The sequence below is a fragment of the Staurois parvus genome, unplaced genomic scaffold, assembly GCF_062004578.1.
Source record: "Staurois parvus isolate SC_StPar_1 unplaced genomic scaffold, SC_StPar_1.0 ptg000282l, whole genome shotgun sequence".
NCBI classification, from domain to species: domain Eukaryota; kingdom Metazoa; phylum Chordata; class Amphibia; order Anura; family Ranidae; genus Staurois; species Staurois parvus.
In genome coordinates, this window is record NW_028318078.1 from 2,772,747 (window position 1) to 2,799,545 (window position 26,799).

Sequence of the window (26,799 nt, forward strand, 5' to 3'; positions counted from 1 at the left end):
ATTTTGTCTGAATTGTGATTCGTAATGAAACAATTCGCACATATCTAGTCCAAGTGACCAAAGTGGGATTCCCTTCACTATGGGGAGATTACCCCTCACTTCCTGATATATGTCTTGGCCAGGAATTAACATCCCCAGTGTAGGTACACACAGCAGTAAAAACCATGCAGAGGCTTGAACCCTTTAAAGCTGATCTCCACATTTAATGTCCCTTTAAATAGTTTGTTTGGGCCAAGCTGGCCCAAATAATCTATTTATTGCACAGGTGTGCTTGCTGGACATGCTGTGGGAACTGTATGTAGTTTCAGCTACATACAGTATACAGGACTGTAACTTCTGGTTTCACTCCCGAGACAATATAGAGTTAGGCTGGGCACTGCTCAGCCATTCACGGAAGCTAAGGTGGAGAGGTGGGTGGATGATGTTATCTTCCAATCAAAAGGAAGCTTTATATCCATTCATATAAGTCAAATATTCAAATAAAAATCCACACTCTGTCAGAAACGTATAACTGCAGCTACTACACAATTGTGATACCAATTAACAAGTGCAGAACAAAAACAGAAGCAGCGCTAGATAACCAATAATCACATACTGTATCACACAGGTTATATATGTAGTCCATTTATACAGTACACCTTAATCCGAATAATTGAATTAATCCAGTGAAAAAGATTGAATGTGTGATTCCTCCAAATCGCATAAATATGTTTCAGTGTATTCCACCACCGTGTGTAATCGCCAATAATGGCCTCTTACCAAATGTGTTGGATGATAAAATGATAAAAGGTCAAAATCACTTTTGGGTCATACACCTTCCACCGCTCTTTTCATAAGATCTGCAGGTCAGCACACTCCCATCCAAAGAAGGTCATGGTTGAAAGAAATAAACACTTCCATTGTGTAGCAGGTTTTAAAAAAAGTCCTTTAATGGACTAAAGTATAAATCCAACAGGATAAAAAAAGCAAATTCACTTGCAATCAAACAGATAAAAATTAGCAGGCTGATGGTTACAAACAAATGCTGGCTCCAACCGACTAGCGTGCGTGATCATCGATTTTGACTATTTATAATTTTATGGTCCAACAAACTTGGTAAGAGGCCTTTATTGGTAATTACACACAGTGGTGGAATACACTGAAGCCAGGGGCGGACTGACAACTCATGGGGCCCTCGGGCAATAGGGGGATCATGGGGCCCCTGTGTCCTTGCCCAAACTCAAAAAAGCCTATGAAAAAGGTACCAGGAGCATCTCATGGGGCCCCCTACCAACCCCGGGCAGAGCCCGAGTTTCCAAATGGTCAGTTCGCCCCTGCATATTTATGCGATTGGAAGAATCACACATTTAATCTTTATGCACTGGATTAACTCAATTATTCGGATCAAGGTGGGCTTTAGGAAATATTCATTCACGGAATACAAAACCTAATCTGACTCGATTTTGTTTCAGATTTCGGACAGGAAGTCCTCATCCCACTGCCGGAACACAAAGATGTATACTGTATGTATCTGAGACTAAATACAATTAAAACAGTGCGCCCAGCAAGTGCACCTATTAGGGCAGCTAATAGCTCATTTGTGCCAGCCAGGCCCAAACGAACAATTTGAAGGGACATTAAAGGATAAGTTCACCTTTTTAGACAAAAATAATAAATACACATTTTTTTGCAGGTTAAAAAAAAAAAAAGTGTATTTATTATTTTTGTCCAAAGGAGCCTGGAAAGGATTGTACCAGCGAACAGTAGGTTGTTAATGCCATGCAAATCTTCTTCAGACCGGTCAAAATATCTGCTTGTACGGCCAAGCAGATGTTCCATCAGGAAACTTCAATGAACTACCACGGCGCTCCACAGAGCCGTGGTAGTTCCTTGAAAACTAAAAGCCCACAGCCACTAAGGCTGCCGGGACTTGCAGTTCATTCATTCACAGAAGTCCGTGAATGAACAATGCACCAGTGAATGAACGACGTGGCTGCATGGTTTCCCCGCACCTCCCACGCGGCCACGTCGTTCAATCATGGCCGCATTGTTTTCAAATCTGACAGATAGTACGGCAAAACTTCTCCCCGTATTATCTGTCGGGGGGGGGGGGGGGTGGGTGGGGGGGTGGCAGGCACAGCTGCAGCTATGGGAACATGTTACATGTTCCAACCTAAAAACGAGTGGAACATGTACCATGTTCTCAAAAGTGAACTTATCCTTTAAAGGTGGAGATCAGTGAATGCACGACGGGACCGCATGGGTGGTGCCCTGCATGGCCGCGCTGTTTCCAACTCTGACAGATACTACACCAAAACTTCTCCCCGTATTATCTGTGTGGGCGGCGGACACAGCTACGGGAACATGTTATATGTTACAACCTAAAAATGTGTGGAACATGTGACATGTTCCCAAAAGTGAACTTATCCTTTAAAGGTGGAGATCAGCTTTACAGTAGAACTGCTAAGTTCAGCCCTTCTGGCAAATGCCAGACAATCCAGACCATTAGTCTAGGACTGCTTCCTGCTCCAAAAACATACCCTGCCTACTATTAGGCCCCATGTACACGGGACACTTCTGAATGATGGAAACTGACTGCTGGAAAACGTAGGTTAAAAAACATCTGTTTAGCCGCGTTTGCATAACGCATTTATGTGCGTTTGCATTTAGAAGTGTTTTTTAAAGATAAGCACAGGAGAACCTCCCAAATGCCCAGAATGCACTGAAAAGTGGTAAATTATTAACCATTTCAGACAGTTTCAGAGAAATACAGAGAGTAGAAGCAGACACAGAAGTATGTGTTCAGGTTAGTTTAGGTGTGAGTTGCTCATTAACATATCTTTTGTTTCCAAGGGCGGGAAAGGTGTCTGGTGGAGTGAGTCATTAACCACTTCCAGTCTGGACACTTTTACCCCCTTCCTGACCAGGGCAATTTTCAGCGCTATCACACTTTGAATGACAATTGCGTGGTCATGCAACACTGTACCCAATGAATTTTTTACCATTTTTTTGAGACAGATAAAACTTTATTTTGGTGGTATTTATTCACCGCTGGGATTTTTATTTTTTTGCTATGTAAATGAAAATGTCCAAAAATTTTGAAAAAAAAAAGTGTTTTATAAAATTTTGCAAATAAATAATATTTCATCATAAATCTTGGCCAAAATTTATTCTATCTTTTTAGTAAAAAAAAAAAAAAAAAAAAAAAGCCAAATTAGTTTATAACCAAAAATTATAATTTTTAAACTTTCACAATTTTTTTTTTATATTATTTAGTTTTTTGTGTTTTTTTTTTCTACATACTGTCACCCTAGCCGTACAGTGTCACCATGGTGACACTGTACTACTTTTGGAGGGTGATTTTTTTTTTTTACATTGATTGTTTTTACACCCATATAGGATGTAAAAGCAATCATTTCTCTTTCTCTCTGTCTGCATGCTTGCAGCCATTGAGAACTACTGAGTGAGCTGTGATTGGTCACAGCTTGTCACATGGTACAAGGCTGTTGTGAATAGCCTTGTACCATGTGACCTCTGTGATCATTCACAGATTTCACATGTAGTAAGCAATGATGTCAGAAGTGACATCTTGCTTACTACTTTGCATGTGATCACTGATTGGCCAATCAGTGATCACATGAGCGGGACCTCACACAGAGGTCCCGTCCGACAATCGGTGTTTCACTGTGTCCAGAAGACACAGCGGGCACCGGATCGCGGTGCTGCGCACTCCCGGGGAGCGCGCACAAGCAGGGTGTGGGGAGGCCATTTATAAACGGCCACCTGACCCTCCAGTGCCACCGTCCAGCCATTTATATAGAACGGCCTGTCGGGAAGTGGTTAAGGGCACCTGGCAGGGGGTCTTCATGAGGAATTTGAGGTGTGAATGTTCATTAACATATCTTTTGTTTCCAAGGGTGGGAGAGGTCTGAGGTGTGAATTGGTCATTACAAATTGAATGCTTTGCATGCATTTTTCATGATGAAAAAAAGGCTCTGGACAGCATCGGGAACTGGAAGAGTTAAAAAAACATTTCAAACGAAAACATTAGGGCGAGTTCAGGGGCTGCTGAAAAAAAACGCTGAACAGTGAGTTCATCAGCTGCAGTGTACACGAGTCCTAAAGCAGTATTTTATAACTGAAATATAAATAAAAGCACTTATTGCTTTGGAAGCTGCTAATTATATATTAGAACAATATTCTGAATTGTGCCTTGGGTGAAAAGTAGTACAGAGGAAACATTCTAGAATTGAACTGGGAGTTCTGATCTTGGATTGTCAGTTTCACATTTTATTCTTATTGATTGATGGTTTTTGTACTCACCAGTAGAAAGGTAGTTTGGATTGATAATGGGATGATCTCGTGGGTCAGTACTTCGAAGTTTCAGCCACCCCACGCTGGTTGCCCTCATAGTTCCAACGTGTACCTGGTATCAACAATATATTTTTAATTACCATCACTGCCTCTCCATGAAAAAAAAAAATATATAAAATAAAAAACCTACTGTACCCAGTTATGCCAGAACTTACTGGCTTCCCATTGGCCAATGAATAAAATTCAAAACATTAACAATAACATAAAACCATTTATAACTGCCCCCAATTACATTGTCAATCTTGTCTCCAAATATCACCCAAACTGTCCTCTCCACTCCTCGCACGACCTCCTGCTCTCTAGCTCCCTTGTCTCCTCCTCCCATGCTCGTCTCCAGGACTTCTCCAAAGCCTCCCCCATCCTCTGGAGCTCTCTACCCCAATCTATCCGACTATTGCCTACTCTGCCCACTTTTAGGAGATCTCTGAAAACCTCTCTTTTCAGGGAAGCCTATCCTGCCTTCGGCTAGTAATGGAATCTTCTATTCCTCCTACCAGTCCATCCCCCACAGCTATTACCTTTTGTACCACCAGCCCCTCCCTCTTAGATTGTAAGCTCCAAGGAGCAGGGCCCTCCTAACCCTCTTGTATTGAACTGTATTGCCTCCTTTTATATTGTAAAGCACTGAGCAAACTGTTGGCGCTATATAAATCCTGTATAATAATAATAAACTACTTGCTTAATGCTACAAAGAGTGTGGCAATAAGGCCTTATTCACACTCTCAGCCATGGATCAAGGTCTACGTTTTTGGCCTCTTTCCCCGATCCATTCATCAGCAAGTTAACATTGTAGGCAGACATGTCTGTTTACATTGCAGTGGTTGTAGCAAATTTTATACAGGATGTTGCTTCTGGCAACAAATGCCGACAAATGCACCCCATTCCAGTGAATGGGACCGCACCACAACCAAATCTAATGCATGCAATTGCGGCACGGTTGCAGCATGATGCAGCCGGAATTCCAGCCAAAAACCGGTGTCCACCTGTGGGAATGAAGACTACATGTACGTGGGTGTGTGCATATGTGTCTTACAACTTCTGCATATCAAAGTAGGTAATGCAACATTCAGAGAGAAATTTGAATGCACAATCCAGTGTGTTCATATTGTCATAAGACCTCATGCACACAGGGCGTATTTGCAGCCACTTTTTAGAAGTGTCAAGCTATTTTTTTTTTACTGATTATAAATGCCCCTCCATGTTATCCTATGTGTCCGTGCACACATAGACTTTTAGAAGCTTTTAATGGCAGGGGCAATTACAGGCAGGAAAAAAAAAAAAAGTGCATCCAGGAGCACCAGCATTTTGGCAGAAAGACGCTTGATGCATGTAAGCACGACTAAACATGTGTTGACGCTAGCCATGTTTAGTGCTTGAGTGCCAATTCATTTCAATTGCCAGAATAAATTAATAATTCTATCTAATGAATTGAAAGACAAAACACTTGAAGCCTGTAAAACCTTTACAAGCGCTAGGTGTTTTTTATGCAAAAATTCTGCCAAGAGGAAGGCTTCTACTCTTCTACACTATCACTCTTCCAGAAGGAGAATTCTGTTACTACAACAGATTCTCTCATAATTTAACGTATTTATTTATTTCAGGTACTTATATAGCACTGTCAATTTATGCAGCGCTTTACATATATGTATTGTACATTCACACAAGTCCCTAACCCTCAAGGGGCGTACAATCTAAGGTCCCTAACCTACATTCATACATACACATACTATTTAGACAGGAGCCAATTAACTTACCAGCATGTCTTTGGAGTGTAGGAGGAAACCGGAGTACCTGGAGGAAACCCATGCAGATACAGGGAGAACATGCAAACTCCAGGTAGGTTTTGCCATGGTTGGGATTCGAGCCAACAACCCTAGTACTGCCAGGCAGAAATGCTAACCAAGTGCTAACTTAGCAGCAACACCACGGTGCCCCAAATTTCTCCAACACCAGTGCTTCTCAAACATATTGATCCAGTAAATTCTTTCAAAACCTTTCATGTCCCAGCAGTAAAAAAAATTTTATACTCACACAATAAGTAATGGGGATGCAAAACATGTATTGATATGCTGCTAGGCTCTGGTTGGGGCTGGGTGTCACTTTGGGGTTCTGGATGGGGGTTAGGGGACTCTGCAGCAGACTTAGTGGCCCTGTAGACTATGAAGTTTCTGACGGAGGCGGAGAGGAGGTTAAGGAGCACTGAGGGATACTGTTGGAGGTTGTGTGCACTACGGGAGCTGGAAGCTCTACAGCAGAATGGGGCACTACACTGGGCTTAGGGACAACATGGAAGGCTGGGGAGGCACTGTAGGGCTTAAGGCTCTCAGGGGGACCTAGAGGCACTATGCGACACTGGGAGGCATTATAGGGGCTGGGAGGCACTTTTGTAGATCAGGGGATCTGCAGCTGTCTGCAGGCCCAGGAGGAAGGAGGCCATGGCCTGGTGGTTGAGAACCTCTGTTCCACACAACATTGTGGGTCATGTGTCAACAGCGGTTCCTCTCTGGTGGTCAGGAACAATATCTCACATACTGTATGTTCATGGATGCTGTAGTGAAGGTATACAGTTGTGCTCATAACAATGATGTAAGATGTGCCATTCACTACAAAAACGTTTGCATTAGTAGATTGCATTAACCCATCATCATTATGAATAAGTTCATACTTTTTAGATTCACCATTGCCACACTGAAATAACAAATTCTCATCACTTAATTCAGAGACACTCTGGTCCACCAGAGCAACACCATAGTTATCCTGGGTTACCTTAACCACCGTTGCTAGGGGAGATAACACATCCTGCTTAGTGGTCACCCCTACTACATTTAATTCAGCATTCTGTTTATATGACATTGGTGCAACCCCAATATCAGTACTCTTCACATTGACATTTTTAACCGTCGCCTCCCCACTAAAAGCATTATACCGAGGCAAGTCTCTCTCACAATCACCAGCAGTGGGTTTCCCAACTGGGAGTATCCCAAATTTATAGCAGAGAGTCTCAAAGTCAGTCTCAATCAGTGCCTCTCAAATTTATCTCAAAGTACCAGTCTTACCCACCACTGTAACAGGCTTCACCTTCTTCACTTGGGTGCGTGGGATCTGGATCCTGTCATCTCCTCTGCTTGGCTTTGGCCAGCCAGTTCATCCATGCAGCTATAGGATGATATCGTGGCCGGCACTTCTGACTCCTTGGCACCCCCTGCAGGCACAACAGGTACTTCTTCACTGTTGCTAGAGGTGGCTGCCAACATTTTTAAACACGAATCTGGGCTTGCAGATGAAGACTTTTGCCCAGTAACACCCTCATCAGTGGTATTCCATAACCTGGGGCAGGTAAAGATACCATGCCCAAACTGACCACATTCCAGGCAGGGTATGGTTCCACAGATTACATTCTTGGGATACGGAACCACATCTCCCTTGTAGCCCCTTCTCCTGGTTGGCAGGCTCTCTTCTGTTGCTATGGGAGATGGCACTCTCCCAGCTGAACTTTATGGGTTCCTCCAGATGCGCTGAACTCTCATCTCTGCGTTGCCACAATCCTCTGCAGATGACACTTCTCTCACAGGGTCCACAGGCCTGAAGTCACATGTGTTGCTATGGGCAACCACATTCTTCTGAAACTTTTGGGCAGCCTGCTGCTCCTTCCTGGAACTCAAAGCAGGCTTCCCAATTGCATACCCAGACCTTTGTCTGGTTGTGTCACCTTGTACTGGAAGCTGGGATAAAGGGCACTTGGAGACTGTGTGCCCCCATTCACTGCACTGCAAACAGCACTCTTGCAGCACTATCTTGGCCGGACTTCCAACACTGCATCCTCTTTCAAGCGTTGTAGTCTGCACATGGAAAGCTTGTTTCCTTTCACCAGTGTTGCCTGGGGCAACAGCAGCAGTTTCCCACTGTGGCAACCTCTGTTAAAACATGTATGGGGCTTGTTCTGGTGATAACCCCTCCAGCCACAGGGCTCTGTCTCTCATTTCAGCAAATCTTGCTTCTTTTTTGAGTTTTGACCGCCCCATCTTTGCAGTCACTCCACAACACTTTTGCACAGTCCTGCAACCAAGACCTGAAGTACTGTCTCTTTAAGGCAAGTTCCTTTTGTCAAACTGGTTCTTCTCATCTGCACACACAGATTGTGCTGTCTATGGCACATAAACACAGTTTGTATCACTGATGAACTTACTTCTTTTGCAGGGATCTCCAATTCTGCCCACTGCATCCGCCACCATATGTGGGAACTCGCTTCAAAATGGTAGAGCTTCTTCAAAGCACACAGCAACTTGCTTCTTTTTAAGGGCCTTTTTGCCCAATTTTATTTAAAGGAAAAGTTCCATAAATCTTCCCAAGCAGGGGTATCCACATCAAACAAATGCAAATGATATTCAGCCTTCTGGCTGGTACACCGATTTCCATCTGTCTCCTGCAGACTCTATCCAAATTATGGCTCTCCCGCACACAGCTAGCCAATAGCACACAGCTTGTCTGGCTTCCACCTCCACTAGGTGAAGCCCACCTGACTCCAAGGCAGAGACCTCCTGTCTGCTGAAGAGGAACCCTCCTGTCTGCCAGGGTGGAGCTCAGAACCATGGGTTAGGCCTCTACAAAAAGCCCTGCACCCATATGTACAATCGGTGTCCTGGCCATTACCAAAACCTGGCCCCAGGATTGGAGATTTCATCCCTCCCAGATCTCTTTGAAATCTCCCGACTCCAGATCCCAAAACGGACTCTATGAATAAATGAGGAAACCGAAAAGCCAGTTTCCTCTGCATTACATCAATCTTCTGGAGTCCCTCAACCTGCCTGGTTGAGAATCCAGGGTTATCAGCTTGATTTTGACCGTGGCAGGACACCACACTGCCACACCAGCTACAAATGTTAGTGGGTGTTTTTCAAAGTGATTCCTCAACAAAATAAAGCACGGAGACATGGATGGATGGGGGAGTTTGCTTAATATATTAAAAATGAATGAAATAGTATTTTTGTTTGTGGTGAACAGATACAGTTAAGTTCTACTTTAATAAATCTAAATGTGATTGTATGCAAATTGTACAATTAGATGGCAATGTGTGGCCTGCTTAACACATACATTCTCCTATATCTGAAAAATGATTCTCCAGTCTTCAAAGCTTACATCCATTAGTACACAGTGTGTACAATATCCAGATTCTGTGACTCCCAACATTGGAGTTGATTAAGACATCTGGCGTTCAGAAAGATTTTTTTTATAGCTAGACGATTCATTTAAATAGAAATTTAATTTTTTGACTTGTCACAAATTACCTGTGAGCCATCAAGCTGTCATAGACATCAGTTTAATGTCGTTCGTTTGTCTCATAATAGCACATTATCTCCCAGAATGCAAATCTCCGCATTCATATGTCATTAATTATAATTCTGGATCCCACAAACACATTTCCAGACTTCAGATCTACATTGTAAACACAAGCAAGTGCCACAGCTGCCTCTAAATATACAGGATTGCTGAAATATGAGAAAGGGTTCAAACATTCAGAAGTGTTGGGGTTGCTTAAAGGGACTCCGTCATGAAAGATATAGAAGCTGCCATTGTGGATCTCCACCTGGTTCCCTGGCTGTACTTATGATACTTTGTCTTCAATGTCTAAGCTGTTGACCTGGAATGCTGACACTTTTCTTAAACATATTTATGGCATGCTTGTGACTCAAAAGTATTTAGCTTGTGTTGGAGACCGCACTGGACTGACTGGATTGGTCACTGGTCTTGAATGGGTATTCGCGTGAGCTAAAAGGAAAGAATTCCCTCTAGTGGACAGTGCCCATTGATGGATGGTGGTGATAGGCCCTCTTGGGGATTGGGCTGCTGTCTTTTCGGTGCGACTTTATGGTCGTTTCTGCATGTAGACTTGGATCAAAAGAAAATAGTGTGTCCAGAGAAATGTAGTTTCTAAAGTATGGGTTCATAGACGTTTATTACTTATTGCTACTTTTTAATAAACTTCTATGAACCATTTTTTAGAAGTTGCATTTCTCAGGACACTGGAAGCTCTTTTCTTTTTATCCAAGTCAAAAGTATTTAGGTCAGGCATCGGCAGGCAACTGACATTATCAAAAGGATGCCAACAATGGCAGCGCACATGCTTCTTTCACAAAATAATAAGCCAATTTAAGATCAGAATAAGGTAATGGCCAATAGGAGGCAGCACTGAGTAACAGATTTTCTACTTTTTTTTTTTTTACAAATCAGCTGTACAATAGGAGAATAGTGATTATTTATGTCTCATCTTGCAGTCTTCTGCCAGTGCTCATACATATTGACAAGCCTTGTTTGATGCTTCACAAGGTACTATACTACCAGGGGTGGACTGACAACACATGGGGCCCCCAGGCAATAGGGGATCATGGGGCCCCTGTGTCCTTGCCCAAACTCAAAAAAGCCTATGAAAAAGGTACCAGGAGCATCTCATGGGGCCCCCTACTGACCCAGGGCCCTCGGGCAGTGCCCAAGTTTCCAAATGGTCAGTCTGCCCCTGTATACTACCTATGGCAATTCATTTCCTGTAGATCAACTGTCCACACACCAGCAAAAAGTACCTAAAAACTTTTTTTTTCCTGCAAAACCACATATGTGTTTTCACTTGTATGCACTGTGGAGTGTGTAGGGGTCAGGCGCATCCTTTACCTTGTGGGTGCTCATTGGGGGCCCTTTATGTGTGCATAATTACCCACATGGAAGAAAAATATATTTGACATATATTTTAAAAATAGTCTTCCCAAATATATTGACATATATTTGAAATGCTACAATTTTGGCCATATTCAATATATTTCAATAAATATATATATATTGTATGTTGAAATACATTATTACAAAATATTTTAAAAATACATTTCAAATATACTGTATGTCTTTAAAAATACAAATCTACATTTTTGGAATGCATTTACAAATATATGTAAAAATATATGTTAAAATGACTTTTTTATAAGTTACAAAAAAGTCTGAAGAATGTATTTTAAAAAAAAATATTTTTTAAAATATATATTTTTCAAATATATTCCTCAGATTTTTTTGTAACATATAAAAAAGTAATTTTAACATATATTTTTACAAATATTTGTAAATGCATTCCAAAAATGTAGATTTGTATTTTTAAAGACATACAGTATATTTGAAATGTAGTAGAGAGAGAGAGAGATTTTGAAATATATTGAATATGGCAAAAAAAAGTAGCATTTCAAATATATGTCAATATATTTGGGAAGAATATTTTAAATATATATTTCAAATATATTTTTCTTCCATGTGGGTATGAAGCTGTCTTGTATAGATGGACAATGCAGTACACTTCTCAAGTGCATTCAGCTTGCATTTGAAGATACATCTGAATGCTTCTGCTTTCTGTGCTGCCTCTGTCTTCCCTCTGAGCTGCTGGAAGCTGTTTTTATATTCGACTATTATGGAGGGAAAAGCAGTTCTGACACAAGCAAAAGAGTCAAGTTGTGGGAACAGAACTTGTATTATCGGCAAAGCCAGTTTACAAACAGCCCGGTGGGAAGGTACCCAACTGGGAGCACTCACAGTATGTCTTGGCAAAGTAGAACAGAGCAGGTCTTGACCCTGCTAACAGCGTCTGTCTCCGGGGGGTGGAATGCTGCCTGGCCAGTCTGCACCCAAGAGAGAGGATTCCTGGAGAGTTGCCATGTCTCTATTCTGTCCCTATTCATCTGGAACCTTTCCCTACCACTATACACTCTTCCTGAAAGACACATGACCTGTCCATATACTACCCACTTGTAAAAATGTGCACCAAGCCCAGGAGCCAGAGTCTTAAAAGTGGAGCTACACTGCATCTGAGAACAACAAAGACAAAATTATATTTAATTCATTTTTAATATGTAAAGCAAACCCCCCATCCATTCATGTCTCCATGCTTTATTTTGCTTCAGAAATCACTTTGAAAAACACCCTCCTAGCATTTCTGGCCATGGACATCTTGAGTAAGGGCAGATGATTCATGTAGCATTGACTTCCTGCAATCCATCTGTCCTTAGCTTAGAAAATCCCTCCTCCCTTCCATTCCAGAAGACTCCTGGGATGTATGACACCATTTGCCTAGGCAAGAAACCAGGAAGTAACTGAAGAAACGTAAAAGAAAAAAGTTTTAAACATGTAAAAATGTCATACGTTCCTATCTATTTACTATGGCTAGCAGCATAAGGATTAAAAATAGTCAATGTTAATTGAGAGAGTGAAGTTCCACTTTAACTAGTCTCTGCCTGACCCAAGATGGCTGCCAGCATCCAACCGGATCACTTTCCCAGTGACCTGGAAAACCATAGAGGAGTAATTCCTCAAACTTCCTCTCCCTGTGCAATGTCACTGCAGTTGAGAACCACCTGCAGAGGAGAAAATCAAGTGCACCTGCCTACATGCCCCTATTCCAAACAAAAGATTAGAACAACCAATTGCCTTGAAATTCTTTACTCTGATGTTCCTGAATTTCACTCATTTTGATCACACTTAAGAATAGTCACATATTTGGTGAATCTGTATAATAATCAGCCTATGGTTAGCTTCAATATCAGCTCATATTTCCTTTCAGTACCACATCTATTGTTACAGAGAGAATCCTTGTCTTTTCTGCCTAAGATTTTTGAGTAACTACCACCACCAGCACCACAACCCCAAGCACTACCCTGAGCACAACCATCCCAAGAACCACCACCAATTTCTCCTGAATTCTTCTTGCCACTAGTAACCTATTTCTGCACTATGATCCTCTTTAATCAAAGATTAATGCTGTGATCTGAAAATGCCATAGAGCATAACAGAAGACAAAACACCATGAAGATTCAGATTAAAAGGATTAAATAATAACCTGGTGTCATAGCATTGACCTCATATTCCGTTAGGGACTGGCTGCAAGTTTTTTTTCACATTCTTTTATAGTTTTTCACATTTGCTTTCACTCCAAGCTGTGAAAACTGGTTTCAGCACTGGCCAGCAAGGCAAAGGGTTAAGTTTTTGGATTTGAGTTAAAGGTCCTGGGTTAGGTTTTAGAGGATCAATTGTTAGGCTCTAGTTTAAAGTGGTTCTAAAGGCTTATGGTTTTTTATCTTCATGTATTCTATGCATGAAGGTTAAATATCCTTCTGTATGCAGCATGCGCCACAATCCTTACCTGAAACCCCTCTGATCCAGCGGCATTCTTGACAGCCTCTGCTGTCTGGGGATTCTTTCTCTCCATTGGCTGAGACAGCAGCAGGAGCCAATGGGCAATGTCAATCACAGCCAGTGAGCCAATGAGGAGAGAGCAGGGGGGTGGTGAGCCGCAGCTTTATGAGTCTTATAGACGCATTGAGCAGCGGCTCAGGGACGAGCATGCAGTGGTGCCCCCAGGGCAAGCAGCTTTCCCTGGGGGAACTGCTCAAAGGGATTGAGCCAGGAGAGCCTGCAGGGACCCAAAAAGAAGAGGATCAGGGCTGCTCTGTGCAAAATCACTGAACAGAGCAAGTAATATATAGACATGTTTGTTATTTAAAAAAACAAACAAAAAAAACAAAAGCTTTAGTGTCATTTTAAGGTAAGGTTAAAATGTATGTCTGGGCAAACTATTAGTGTTTCTCTAGAGAATTATGTCTCTATTAAAATGTTACAAGTTCAGAAAATATCTGTTGATCTTGTCAGAATACTTTCCCCATAAATTATAGAGGTGAGGAAAGAGGGAGGGATTCTGTGGTCCAACACGACAGAATTCAGGCAGGGTTGACAACACTGCTTGGGATTTCTGTGTAGAAAAGCCAGTGTTGTCGGCTCAATAGAGCCAATACAAGATATAAAAAAAAAACACAACCAGTACATCAAGGCTCAAGGAGTATGTAAAAACAAAAACCCATTAAGTAAACCCCAGCCTAGTGTCCCTTACAGTTAGTCAAGGATACACAGACTGATATAGACAGCAAACTACAGTTGGTGCAGCTGGTAACAACCAATAATACACAGGAGTCATCTAGCAAAGTAGTTGTGTAATTACATTCCTGGCTCTACAGAGTAGTAAGAGGACTTTCTAGCCAACAATGCCACATTTTCACTAAGGTTTGGGGTTTCTTCCTAAACTCCAAAGCAGGGGCGGACTGACCATTTGGAAACTCGGGCACTGCCCGAGGGCCCGGGGTCAGTAGGGGGCCCCATGAAATGCCCCTGGTACCTTTTTCATAGGCTTTTTTGAGTTTGGGCAAGGACACAGGGACCCCATGATCCCCTATTGCTGGGGGGCCCCATGAGTTGTCAGTCCGCCCCTGCTCCAAAGTCAGCTTATCCAATGAGAGGCTACCATTAATCATAGCCTTCCTTTTTCATTATTTTACTTTTCACTTCCTCACTCCGCATTTACGCGAGGATGACGTATCCAGTGTGATATCTGTTCATATCTCCCAGAAGTCCAGGCAAACCATGTATCTATAGGACCTGAGCATGTGCAAAATCCTGCAAACCTCCAGCACATGCACAGAAAGCAGCATATCTATACCAGTTCTGTCATGCATTCACAGACATGCCGTGGGTTTCTGTCAAGTCCCATAGGCCTGGCAGAGACCCACAGCATGTCTGTGTGTACACATGGTATCATTTCAAGATGGCAGTCCATGTGAATAATAAGAATTTTGTACAAGGGAGGACAATGCTGAACACCATGGACTAGTAAGTTTGTGTGTTTGGACTCCTCCCCCCCCCAAAAGCACCTTGTCCCTATGGTGAGGTGGACAAGGGCCTCTTCTCCACAACCCTGGCCCAGCTTATCGGAATCTGTAAGCCCCCTTTAACAAGAGGGCCCCCCGATCTTGAACCCCCCCTATATAAATCAGTATGGGGTACATAGTATCCCTACTCATTCAGCAAATAAATGACTAAAGTAAATGAAAACCCAGAGACAGTTTTTGACCTGTCCTGTATTAAGAAAAAAACAAAAAAACAGTCTGCACCCAACACTTGGCTCCCGTTAACTGACAGCTCTGCTTCTCACCCACCACTAAATAAACTAAGAAGCATGGTCACTCAGGTCGGTGGGTTGGTGGCCAGCACTAACCGTCATCCAACGTCTGGTGGGTTGGTGTACGTGATCCAGCACATCAGGAACGCCCTGCCACAGTAAAAGTACTGTGGGTGGTTCTGAATTGGTTAAATAGCGCATGGCTAAACCACAACTTATTTAACAAATGCTTTTGTTTATATTATATTTTTTTTTTTAGTCAGTTGACGTTTAACTAGGTTTATGCAGTATTTACCAAACTTTTCTTTTTTTTCTGGTAAATACCACAAACTTTTAGTGAATTGAGCTTTTCAATATCACATGTGATATTTGGATATATGACCCAAATATCACATGTGATCTCCTTTAGTGAATTTATCCATGAAAAGATTTGTGATTGGGTCTTAGTTATATAGTTTATAAAGAGACAGCCAAAACCTGAATAACTGAGAGCTTTGGCAATGTGACACATGATCATAACAAACATTTATTAGACTACTGAAAGATTTTGTAATCTCCTCACCTGGTAGGCCTCTATTTTTGGGCTCACACGCCCGTGGTCGATGACCTGAGATGGGAGGAAGTGGAACTGGATGTCAGGATGTTCCACACCAGGAGCACTTCGAATGAATCCACCAGTTTCCAAATGTGCTGTTGCTCCATCTCCTGATGGCCAATGAACAAAAAAACAAAATGGATTTTTCCATCTTTTTTCAATGTGTTATCTTGAGAAGCAATAATAATTTATTTTGTGAACCTTGTGCATCCAGAAATCAATCTGCCACATTTTTTACTTTTAAAACAAATGTATCCTTTTATTTTCAACATTTGTATTTACTTTAAAAAAAGATGAGAATATTAGACCTGGTTATAGACCAAGGCTGGCCATATATTATACAATTTTCTTGAGAATTTTGCTTTAGATTTAGCAAAAAACATATAATATGAGGTTAAACATGAACAACACTTTCAATTGGGCAAGCCTTTGCACTACATACTGTAGTTGAAGGTAAATCTAAAGGAAATTGGGCAGAAAATTGCAAGAAAATTGTATAGTGTATGGCTAACCTAAGGCTTGTTTCACACTGCTGTGATGTGGTTTGGCCTCAGCGCAGGTGTACTCGCAGTTTCCTATAGACTCTCTGTCAGATTGTGTGTTTTTGGTGCGTTTTCTCAAAGCACACCATAAGTCCTCTGCGCTGCATCTTTTGTGCAATTTCAGGAAATGCAACACACAATCTAATAGAAAGTCTGTGGGAGGCCAGACAACAGCACATATCACTGCTCCTTGATACCCCCTTCAGGGATTTCTGCTTTCTACATAACCATTTAAACTTTTGTTCATGCAACCACATGGTAGCTAAAATGATCGTAAAGCAGTATTAAACACAAAATCAAACATTATTTTGCAGTTTACCAGTTCTTAGATGTGATGGCTGCACTAGCTTTTTTAGGCTGTTGAAGTTAGAGGGATGAGACATTTACCACTGACAGGGGTGCTTACAATGGTCATATCTTATGTATTCATGTAAACGTTCATCAAAAGGAAATAAACTGTTTGCTTATAAAGTGTTAGCTGGAGTTTGCCTTCAATTTGTTAGTGTATCTAAATCTGCAAGTGCATTTACTGTAACCCTCCCCAGCAGATTAACAATGCTGCTGTCCAAAGGTGCCTTGTGTGCCTTTATCCAGAGTGGGGGTACTCTAATACAGGAGGTGTGTTACTGGCCAGATCACCAGGTGAAAATAAAGGAAAAAAACAGCTAAAAAGGAAACTAATGCAGCCACCACATCTAATGATTGTTAAGCTGCAGTATATTACATTTTTGGTTTTGGATTTAACATCGGCTCAAAAGGAAGGAGCCAGGAGTGCCGGCAGGGACCCGAAAAGAAGAGGATCGGGCCTGCTCTGTGCAAAATCACTGCACAGAGCAGGTAAGTATAGACATGTTTGTTATTTAAAAAACAAAAAGCAAAAAAAAAACCCACAAAGATTTAGTGTCATTTTAAGGTAAGGTTAAAATGTATGTCTGGGCAAACTATTAGTATTTCTCTGGAGAGCTATGTCTCTATTAAAATGTTATAAGTACAGAAAATATCTGTTGATCTTGTCAGAACACCTCCCCCATATATTATAGAGGTGAGGAAAGGGGGGGAGGGATTCTGTAGTCCGGCAGGGCAGAACGCAGGCAGGGTTGACAACACTGCTTGGGATTTCTGTGTAGAAAAGCCAGTGTTGTTGGCTCAATAAAGATACAAAAAAAACCCACAACAACCGGTACATCAAGGCTCAAGGAGCATGTAAAAACAAAAACCTGTTAAGTAAACCCCAGCCTAGTGTCCCCTACAGTCAGTCAAGGATACACAGACTGATATAGACAGCAAATTACAATTGGTGCAGCTGGTAACAACCAATAATACACAGAATCATCCAGCAAAGTAGTTGTGTAATTACGTTCCTGGTTCTAGTGTCCAGTGTGATATCTGTTCATATCTCCCAGAAGTCCAGGCACACTGTGGGTATATAGGACCTGAGCATGTGCAAAATCCTGCAAACCTCCAGCACATGCACAGAAAGCAGCATATCTATACCAGTTCTGTCATTCATTCACAGACATGCCGTGGGTTTCTGTCAAGTCCCATAGGCCTGACAGAGACCCACAGCATGTCTGTGTATACACATGGTATCGTTTCAAGATGGCAGTGCATGTGAATAAGAAGAATTTTGAGCACGGGAGGACAATGCTGGACTCCATGGACTAGTAAGTTTGTGTGTCTGGACTCCCCCCCCAAAGCATCTTGTCTCCATGGTGAAGTGGACAAGGAACTCTTCCCCACAACCCTGGCCCAGCCTATCGGAATCTGGAAGCCCCCTTTGACAAGAGGGCCCTCAGATCTTGATCCCCCTCCCTATATAAATGAGTATGGGGTACATAGTACCCCTACTCATTTACCCAAAAAATTACTAAAGTAAATAAAAACCCAGAGACAGTTTTTGACCTGTCCTTTATTAAGAAAGAAACACAAAAACATCTGAACCCAACACTTGGCTCCTGCTAACTGACAGCTCTGCTTCTCACCCACTGCTAAATAAACTAAGAGGCACGGTCACCCAGGTCAGTGGGTTGGTGGTTAGCCCTCCCAAAACTGATATTTCAGTTAATTTCAGACAAGGGCATAACAAAGATATCACTTATCAAGTAGTGGTGTCTCTTCGTCCATTTAACTGTTATATTCATGTTTGAATGGCTTGCACAGGATTACCCTAACAGGGAATTATTAAAGCTGAAATCCAGGCAGATTTAATTTAAATTAACCACTTCAAGTCCAGACACTTTCACCCCCTTCCTGCACAGGCCAATTTTCAGCTTTCAGCACTGTCACACTTTGAATGAAAATTGCTCAATCATACAACACTGTACCCATATTACATTTTTATCATTTTTTTGGGACAGATAGAGCTTTCTTCTAGTTGTATGTACTCACCACTGGGTTTATTTTTTTACCATATAAATGAAAAAATACAGAAAATTTTGAAAAAAAAATGTTTTTGATAAATTTTAGTTATAAAATTTAGCAAATAATCATAAATTTAGGACAAAATATATTACGCTACATTTTTGGTATAAAAATAGCCTAAAATGGTGTATATTATTTAGTCTGTGTGAAAGGTATAGAGCCTACAAATTATGGAATGTATATCTGAAAATTGATCATTTGAGACCCTAAAATGCTGCACGCTTGTATGGGGTACAGCAGTGATCAGGACAGTGTTTTGGGGTAAGGCGGTGATCAGGACACTGGTATGGCAGTGATCAGGATGCTGGTATGGTGGTGATCAGTACACTGGTATGGCATATGGCGGTGATCGGGGTGTTGGCATGGGTTATGGTGGTGATCAGGATGCTGGTATGGGGTATGGCAGTGACCAGGACAGTGTTACGGGGTAAGGCGGTGATCAGGACGCTGGTATGGGGTATGGCAGTGATCAGGACAGTGTTATGGGGTAAGGTAGTGATCAGGACGCTGGTATGGTATTTTTTTTTTGTTATTTTATTAGATCAATGTAAATATGTTTTCCTTTTAAAAAATATGTTTTTTATTTAAATATTATATTTACTACAGTCTAATATAAGAGCGCGTCACCACTTATTTAATTGGCTGGTATGGCAGTGATCAGGATGCTGGTATGGGGTGTGGCGGTGATCAGTACGCTGGTATGGCATACGGTGGTGAATCAGGACGCCGGTATGGTTTATGGCAGTGATCAGGACACTGGTATAGCGTTGATCAGGATGCTGGTCTGGAGTATGGTGGTAACTAGGTCGCTGGTGTGGCATACGTGGTGATCAGAACATTGATATGGAGCATAGCGGTGATCAGGATGCTAGTATGGGGTATAGCAGTGATCAGGGCACAGGTATGGTGTATGGCAGTGATCAGGGCACTGGTATAGTGTATGGCAGTGATCAGGGCACTGGTATAGTGTATGGCAGTGATCAGGGCACTGGTATAGTGTATGGCAGTGATCAGGGCACTGGTATAGTGTATGGTGGAGATCAGGTGGTTTACATGGCATATGGTGGTGATCATTGCGCTGGTATGGTGGTGATCAACCCGCTTGTATGGGGTATGGTGGTGTTATTGTGAACACTGGGACAGGTGTCAGGGGTGGCTGTATTTTTTTTATTTACATTTCACTGGGGCAGTGATCAGGGACACTAGGGCTGGCTGGCACTGCAGTCTGAGTGTACATGCTGTATACTCATAGGCTGCAGCATCTCACAGTGAGAACCAATGCTCGCTTTCACTTTTCAATGTTTACTATGCGATTGCTGTGACTGGACACAGAAATCACATGATAAAGCACCTTGTGATCACCCAGACACAGCAGTAATGTGATCCCCTGTGTCCGGGTGACACATGGATCGCTGGGCTCCTGGATGCACTCTCTGTGAGCTGAACAGGAGCCGCTGATGCGGGCAGATGTACAGGTATGTTAGCCCACATTGGCACTGCTTCCCATCTGCTGTTTAGAGGCAATGGACAGATGGGAAGTGGTTAATTGGGCTCTGTAATCAACACATAATTAAATGTATTTTTTTAATGCAAGTAGTGTCAGTACTTGAAATGTATTCAGCATTGACCTATTACAGTATACTGTACAGTCTGTACAGCTGGGCTCAGAAATGAAGAGGGAGAAGCAACACTGGGAGCCATTCGAGTGTGCTGCAGTGCAAGGAGCATGCTGATAGGAGGAACTCAACAGTATTGGTGCTTTTCTTTGACCTTTCAAGCACACAGTATGGATGGGAAGTAGACCTGTCAGGTCCCTTTTCCTGCTAGACAAAGCTGGGCTGTGTGGCATAGCTGCATAAATGTCAGGACTCTGGCACATGAAACATCCCTTATATGAAATGATAAAATGCAAGGTAAATCAAGGGAAGAATAATGGTGTATGGAGTAAATGAGTGTAAATGGAGGAAATAGAAAGGGTCTATCAGGTGAGGATGTGAGAGGGATCATGATTAAAGATGACAAATAAAATGAATGTAGATGGGAGCACACTGTGAAAGGCTCACCAAAAGTAGAAGCGCACCCATAAACAAGGCAGGGGTTTGTGGGGACAGTGGCAGATGCAAGATGAGGCTGGTGAGTGAAAGAGATGTGAAAGGGGTTGGAATGTGTGAACAAGAATTGGTCAGATACCAGGGTGAAATAGGTACAGTATGTGATTGATTGATTGATTGATTGATTGATTGATTGATGGACAGATGGAAATACAATCAAGGGAAGAATGTAGAGAGAGAGATGAGGACAAAGTAAGATGGGCAGACTGGTGGAGATGGAATAGGGCAAGTAGGTAGACAGATATAAACATAGTGGGGAAATATGGACAGAGATATGGCAGGTGCATGGAAGTTAGTGTATAATGAATGAATAGGGTGATGCGGGACAAAGCCCCTGTACACGGGACTACGTGACAAAGGTGAAAATTCAGGAAGTTCTTGCTGAATCCAGGACTGTTAGGAGATATGTCTACCTGTGAATTTCCACATCCACTCTAGGCCAATCTTCAACATCTGGAGAGGTTTTTGTGCTCTGTATAAAGTGATAGGTTTGATGCACATCTGCTGAATGTAAACTTCCAGGTGATCCTGAAGATTCTTTCCCACACCTACAGTAAAACAATAATATAAGCTGGAGAAGACATGGGGTGGAGGACAGAACTATAATGAGGGACACTTAAGAAAACTTGAGCTGTTATGAAAATGTACATGTTGGCGCATACTTCAAAAGAGCTCTTTGAAACATCTGAGTTCTGCAACAGTTCTGGGGTTGAATTTCCTTGCTAAGTAAGTGCTCACAGTTACAGCACAATGGAGAAAAGAGGTGGATAGTTGTCATTTGGCTGCACAATCACGCAAACTGTTGTTTGGAGACCTGAAGATTAATACTAACATTTTGGCAAAATTCAGATGCACACCACTGATTTGAGAAACACTTGTAAGAGGGGTTGTGCCCTTTGGCTAATTTACTCCCTTATAATCTGGTGCTGGAAGAACCTGGAACAGAGGGTGATGGGAAAAAGCTACCCCTAGAATATTGTCATGTAAACTTGTAGCTTTAGAAACAGAACCACCCTTTAGGGTAGGTCAGAACAGGTTCCATGGGACAGCCCACCTATGGGGAACTACTGTGAGGACCGCGAAACAGTACAACAAGGCACTGACTGCAGGTCTGGCCATTCCTTAAAAACACCTCCTGAAATCAGCCTCAGGTGATGGCTGATTGCAGGAGTGAGCTTCTGGTTGCTGAGAGCACCCGCTGGCTAGCCAGGGTACTGCAGCCCACAAGGCAGGTGAGTCCCACCACCATTGGCTAGTCCATTCCTGACAGTACCCCCCTCTCAAGGAGCGGCCTCAGGACACTCCAAGCAGTCCTTAGTGGGCAAAATGTTCCACCGCCCGGGTCAGGTAACTGGCTGGATATCAGGGGCTGGCACATCAGGCTGGGCAGCGGACGGAGGCACATCAGGCTGGGCAGCGGGCACTGGGCCATCAGGCGAGGCGGCGGGCACCGAGTCATCTGGCACGACGGCGGGCACCGAGTCATCTGGCACGACGGCAGGCACCGAGTCACCAAGCTCGATAGGATCATCATGCTGGGTAGGATCATCAGGCTGGATCATGAACACCGGGTCATCAGGCTGGGTAGGAACATCAGGCCGGGAAGCAACATCAGACCGGGAAGCAACATTAGGCCGGGAAGCAACATTAGGCCGGGAAGCAACATTAGGCCGGGAAGCAACATTAGGCCGGGAAGCGTACACTGGGTCATCAGGGCATCAGGCTGAATTGCAGGCGCCGGGGCACCAGGCTGAACAACAGAAGGCGGGTTCTCAGACGGCAGGCTGACTGGTTTGGATACTGGCAGGATGGTACTGGTTGGAAAGAATTTTCGCCTTTTCATGGTTTTAATTACTGGAGCACTGTAAGTAAACGCAGGTCTGTAAACGGATAGAGCAGCTGAAGGCTGAGAAGAGCTGGGGGATGGAACAAAGGAGGGAGAAGTTGCTACAGAGGACTTCTTTACAGGGTTAAAGGCAGGATAGGTGCAGCGAGTGGGAGCAGGGGACTGACATTTGGTAGATAGCAGGGTATACTGGGCTGTCATTGGGGGTGCTGTCGGGAATGCAGGAGGAGAACTTTGAGCAGAGGAATGATGAGAAGCAGGACTGGTTTGTTGCAACCTGCCTGAGGCTGGGTGTAACAAGTCTGACCAGGACTGTAGTATCGGTCGAACAAAGCTCAGCTTGCACATAGCCTGTCTGACCAAAGACTGCACTGCGTTTATACAATCCATTAGCACCTGTTGTGAACATGCAGAATAATGCTCCAAGAAGCCATCCACATCATCCTCCAATAACCACACCAGTGACTCTACTTGATCTGTACTAAATGGCGGCAAAAAGTCATCCCTGCTTTCAGGGGTACCAGATGAAGCTAACTCTGCACAAACCTGAATCAATGGTTGCATCTCAGAGAACTCCGTGCCCTGATCTACTAGGAAATAAGCGATCTGTATGCATTCTAGCAGCTGATCCCTGGTATACTCCTGCAGAGTCTGATAGGCATAATCTCTGTCATCAAAGACTAGCAGAGATAAATACACAACCTCATCAGGATGCATCCTTCCCAGCAACAAGCCAAGATGGCTTCCCTGTGCAGCCACTTCTGGTCAGGAATGGCCTTGTTGTAATGTCAGGAATCTGGGTATGATCAGAAATGTGTGGACTGACACAGGGAAACGCAGGCTTCCGGTATAGTATAAACAATACAGTTTATTAAAGACTAACAATACATAAACGCAGTGCAAAACATAACACAGTGCAACAAACCAAACAACCATACATACAAGACTGAACGTAGTCGGCAGGCCGGGTCGGTAGCAAACGGGCAAACAAGGTACCAGGAGCAGGCGGGAGAGAGGTCAGAACAGGCAGAGTTCGTGCAGAATCAGGATAGAAGCAAGCAGGATCAGGATACCGGGGCCAAGCGAAACAGTACAACAAGGCACTGGCTGCAGGTCTGGCCATTCCTTAAATACACCTCCTGCAATCAGCCTCAGGTGATGGCCGATTGCAGGAGTGAGCTTCTGGTTGCTGAGAGCACCCGCTGGCTAGCCTAGGTACTGCAGCCCAGAAGGCAGGTGAGTCCCACCACCATTGGCAAGTCCATTCCTGACAAATACTATCCAGTGGACACACACTCTAAGCTAAGGACTACTTTCACCAGAAATCATGTGTGCTGAACCAAAAGTACCACAATAAGAGACTTACACACACACAATTCTACCATGTAATACCTGGAAGGTGAGCGATAACTGGGATTCCTAATTTGGTGAGCTCCGATGCATTTCCAATTCCAGATAACATGAGAAGTTGGGGAGAGTTTATGGCTCCACCACTCAGTATTACTTCTTTGCTTGCAAATGCCTGGTAAATGACAGTTTTACATCTTAGAATACAAAAAACACTTCTAAAGCAGAACATCCATCTTACTTAAGTCAAATTGTTGATTTGTAAAAATGAAATCTCTTCTGGGTGAAGTATTATCATTGCAAGGATTTTGACGAATGTAATCATAGATCCTTATCTGTGTAGTACTCTTCTAAAGTAGTGCAGATTGATAATCAAATTTAGTTACCTCCTTTGTAATCAGTGGAGTGGGGGTTGATTTTTTAGGCATTCTCATTGTCTTACAGGCTGTTGATCTGATTGCTTCCCTCTATATTCTAGAGGAGTCTAGATTTATAGTGGGAAGAAGAACAAAGTAAGTAGCCTGAATATTTATGGGACTCCAGTCAATCTCAGGGGAGGTGTGCTCAGTAGGTGGTGGGAAAGCCTGTAGTCTGGGGCCTGAGACAGGGAATGAAAAGTTCCTGACTCCAGTTTATCTGGAGGAGACCACTGAGCAGGAGCTCTGCCACTGGGGTAGGATTACTGGAGGTGTAATTTAGAAGACATTGAGGTCCCAGCTGAGGGCTTTTTTGAAAAGCTTAGTACTGGAGTTCATTTGGGTGTGGAGAAGCTCACTAGAGAGTACTAGAAGGAAGTTGGTGGATGATGGGGGGAGTTCATATATCCCTTACTGGAGAATGTGCCATGGATATCGAATGGAGGTAACCCATGATCCTGCAGCTATGTGAGTAAATGACCACGATGCTAAAAGTTAGTGACTGTGGGCAGCTTTGGACTTTTTGGAAAAGTCCTGGTGACCTGTCAGCATTAGTGTTTCTGTGGGACATTCATTGTGTAGTTCAGCAAGATAGAGAAGGAGTCCTCAAAGTTTCAGTTTTGGGGTGTTCCATGCTCCCTTCACCCAATCCAAGTACATTGTTCCAATAAAAAAAACCCTAAAAAGACCCTCTAGACTGTTCCTTCGAGCCAGTGGAAATGTGAGAAAAATGCTGTGTGTCTGGCTGTGTGTGCACTTATTTTGGGGAAAGGACTTATTACAACCAATGACCCTTTTGGGGGTGCTCTACAACTGTTATGGAGCTTTTGGAGCTGTTTCCAAAACTAGAAAGGCTCTAACTTCACTACAACTACCTAGTCAGTCTCAGTGTTCTAATAATAAAAGTTGCAAACTCAGCATACTTTTGTCACTGCAGAACTACTCTGAATCAGGGTCAAAGTGGTGATGTACAAAAAAACGGTTACCTTTTTTTTTCGTCCATTCTGGACATACTCCACGCCAGTGGCTCGCAGTCCTTGAAAAAGTACTTTAGTGACTATCGTCTTCTCCTTTACAGAAACATTAGGACGGGTCATTGCAGGGTGCAGATAGGCACTGGCTGTACTCCATCTCTGACCTCAACAATAAGGTTCTCATTAGGCTGAGGCATTATATGGGGAATAGGCGTTTACAATTGTTCAATCTTATTATAAATTGTGGTTTAATTTCTTACCTTTGTATATAGTCATGTCCATCCAGCCAACTCCTTCTTGTTGATAGCCATTCATATCCTCAGTAAATGGGTACCCTGCTTGCTTGGCTGCTTCAATAAATGTGTTGTGAAGACGATGGTTGGTCTTTCCTCTTGAGACATGCAGTGGTCCATTGCCTCCTCTGTAGTCATCAGGTCCAAATTCATGGGTCTGGGCCTTCTTAAAGTATGGCAAACAATGAGCATAATCCCAACCAGTTGCTCCTTGGGCACTCCACCGATTATAGTCCTCTGCATGCCCTCGAATATAGACCATGGCATTCAGTGAGGAAGAGCCACCCCACACTCTACCTCTAGGACAGTACATCACCCTGTTGTCCATATGTTTCTGGGGTTCAGTGTGATAAAACCAATTGAATTTATCATCACATAGGTTATACATTAATGCAGCTGGCATGTGTATCTTCCATGACAACCTTTTACAGCCAAAGAGCAGATCTTTGGGTCCAGCTTCTAAAACCAGGACAGCATTGTCAGGATTCTCAGACAGTCTGTTGGCCAATACACAACCTGCTGAACCAGCTCCAATGATGATGTAGCTAAACGAATCCTTGTTGTTGGAGGCTTGGGTAGAGAATGGGATGAGATTTAATGAACGTGATTTCAGTCCAAAAAATGGTTTTATCTTGTGTAATTCACAGAGTAAGCCATTGGAATGGGTTATTTTGCTGGCTAAATATATGGAAATGTTTTTAAGCAGCACCAAAGTCATCTTATATGGTGTATATGCTATAAAAAAAAAATAGAGATATTAGTGGAGCAGAAATTCCACAATCAACTAAACAAATGGAATTGCTTAAGTGCAATAAGCAAATATGTGGATGGAGTGAGAAACTGGTATAGCCCCCGTTCGTTGTTTTTTTTTTTTTGTTTTGTGCCCCTATTATGGTAACTTTTCCACACTTCTTAACCCAGTGGCAACT

At 42.9% G+C, this 26,799-nt stretch overlaps 1 protein-coding gene across 1 annotated transcript in view; it reads right to left on the bottom strand.

Moving 5' to 3' along the window:
- Positions 1-26,589, bottom strand: part of CHDH (choline dehydrogenase) — a 29,353-nt gene extending 2,764 nt beyond the window's left edge. Inside the window, exons 1-6 of the mRNA XM_089681831.1 lie at positions 25,838-26,589; positions 25,590-25,741; positions 24,233-24,362; positions 21,408-21,542; positions 15,888-16,030; positions 4,303-4,405 (exon numbers count right to left, since the gene is read on the bottom strand). Coding sequence (XP_089537957.1) covers positions 4,303-4,405; positions 15,888-16,030; positions 21,408-21,542; positions 24,233-24,362; positions 25,590-25,741; positions 25,838-26,588 — 1,414 coding nt within the window. The 5' untranslated portion in view covers position 26,589. The remainder of the gene's footprint in view (positions 1-4,302; positions 4,406-15,887; positions 16,031-21,407; positions 21,543-24,232; positions 24,363-25,589; positions 25,742-25,837) is intronic.
- Positions 26,590-26,799: the final 210 nt, after the last annotated feature.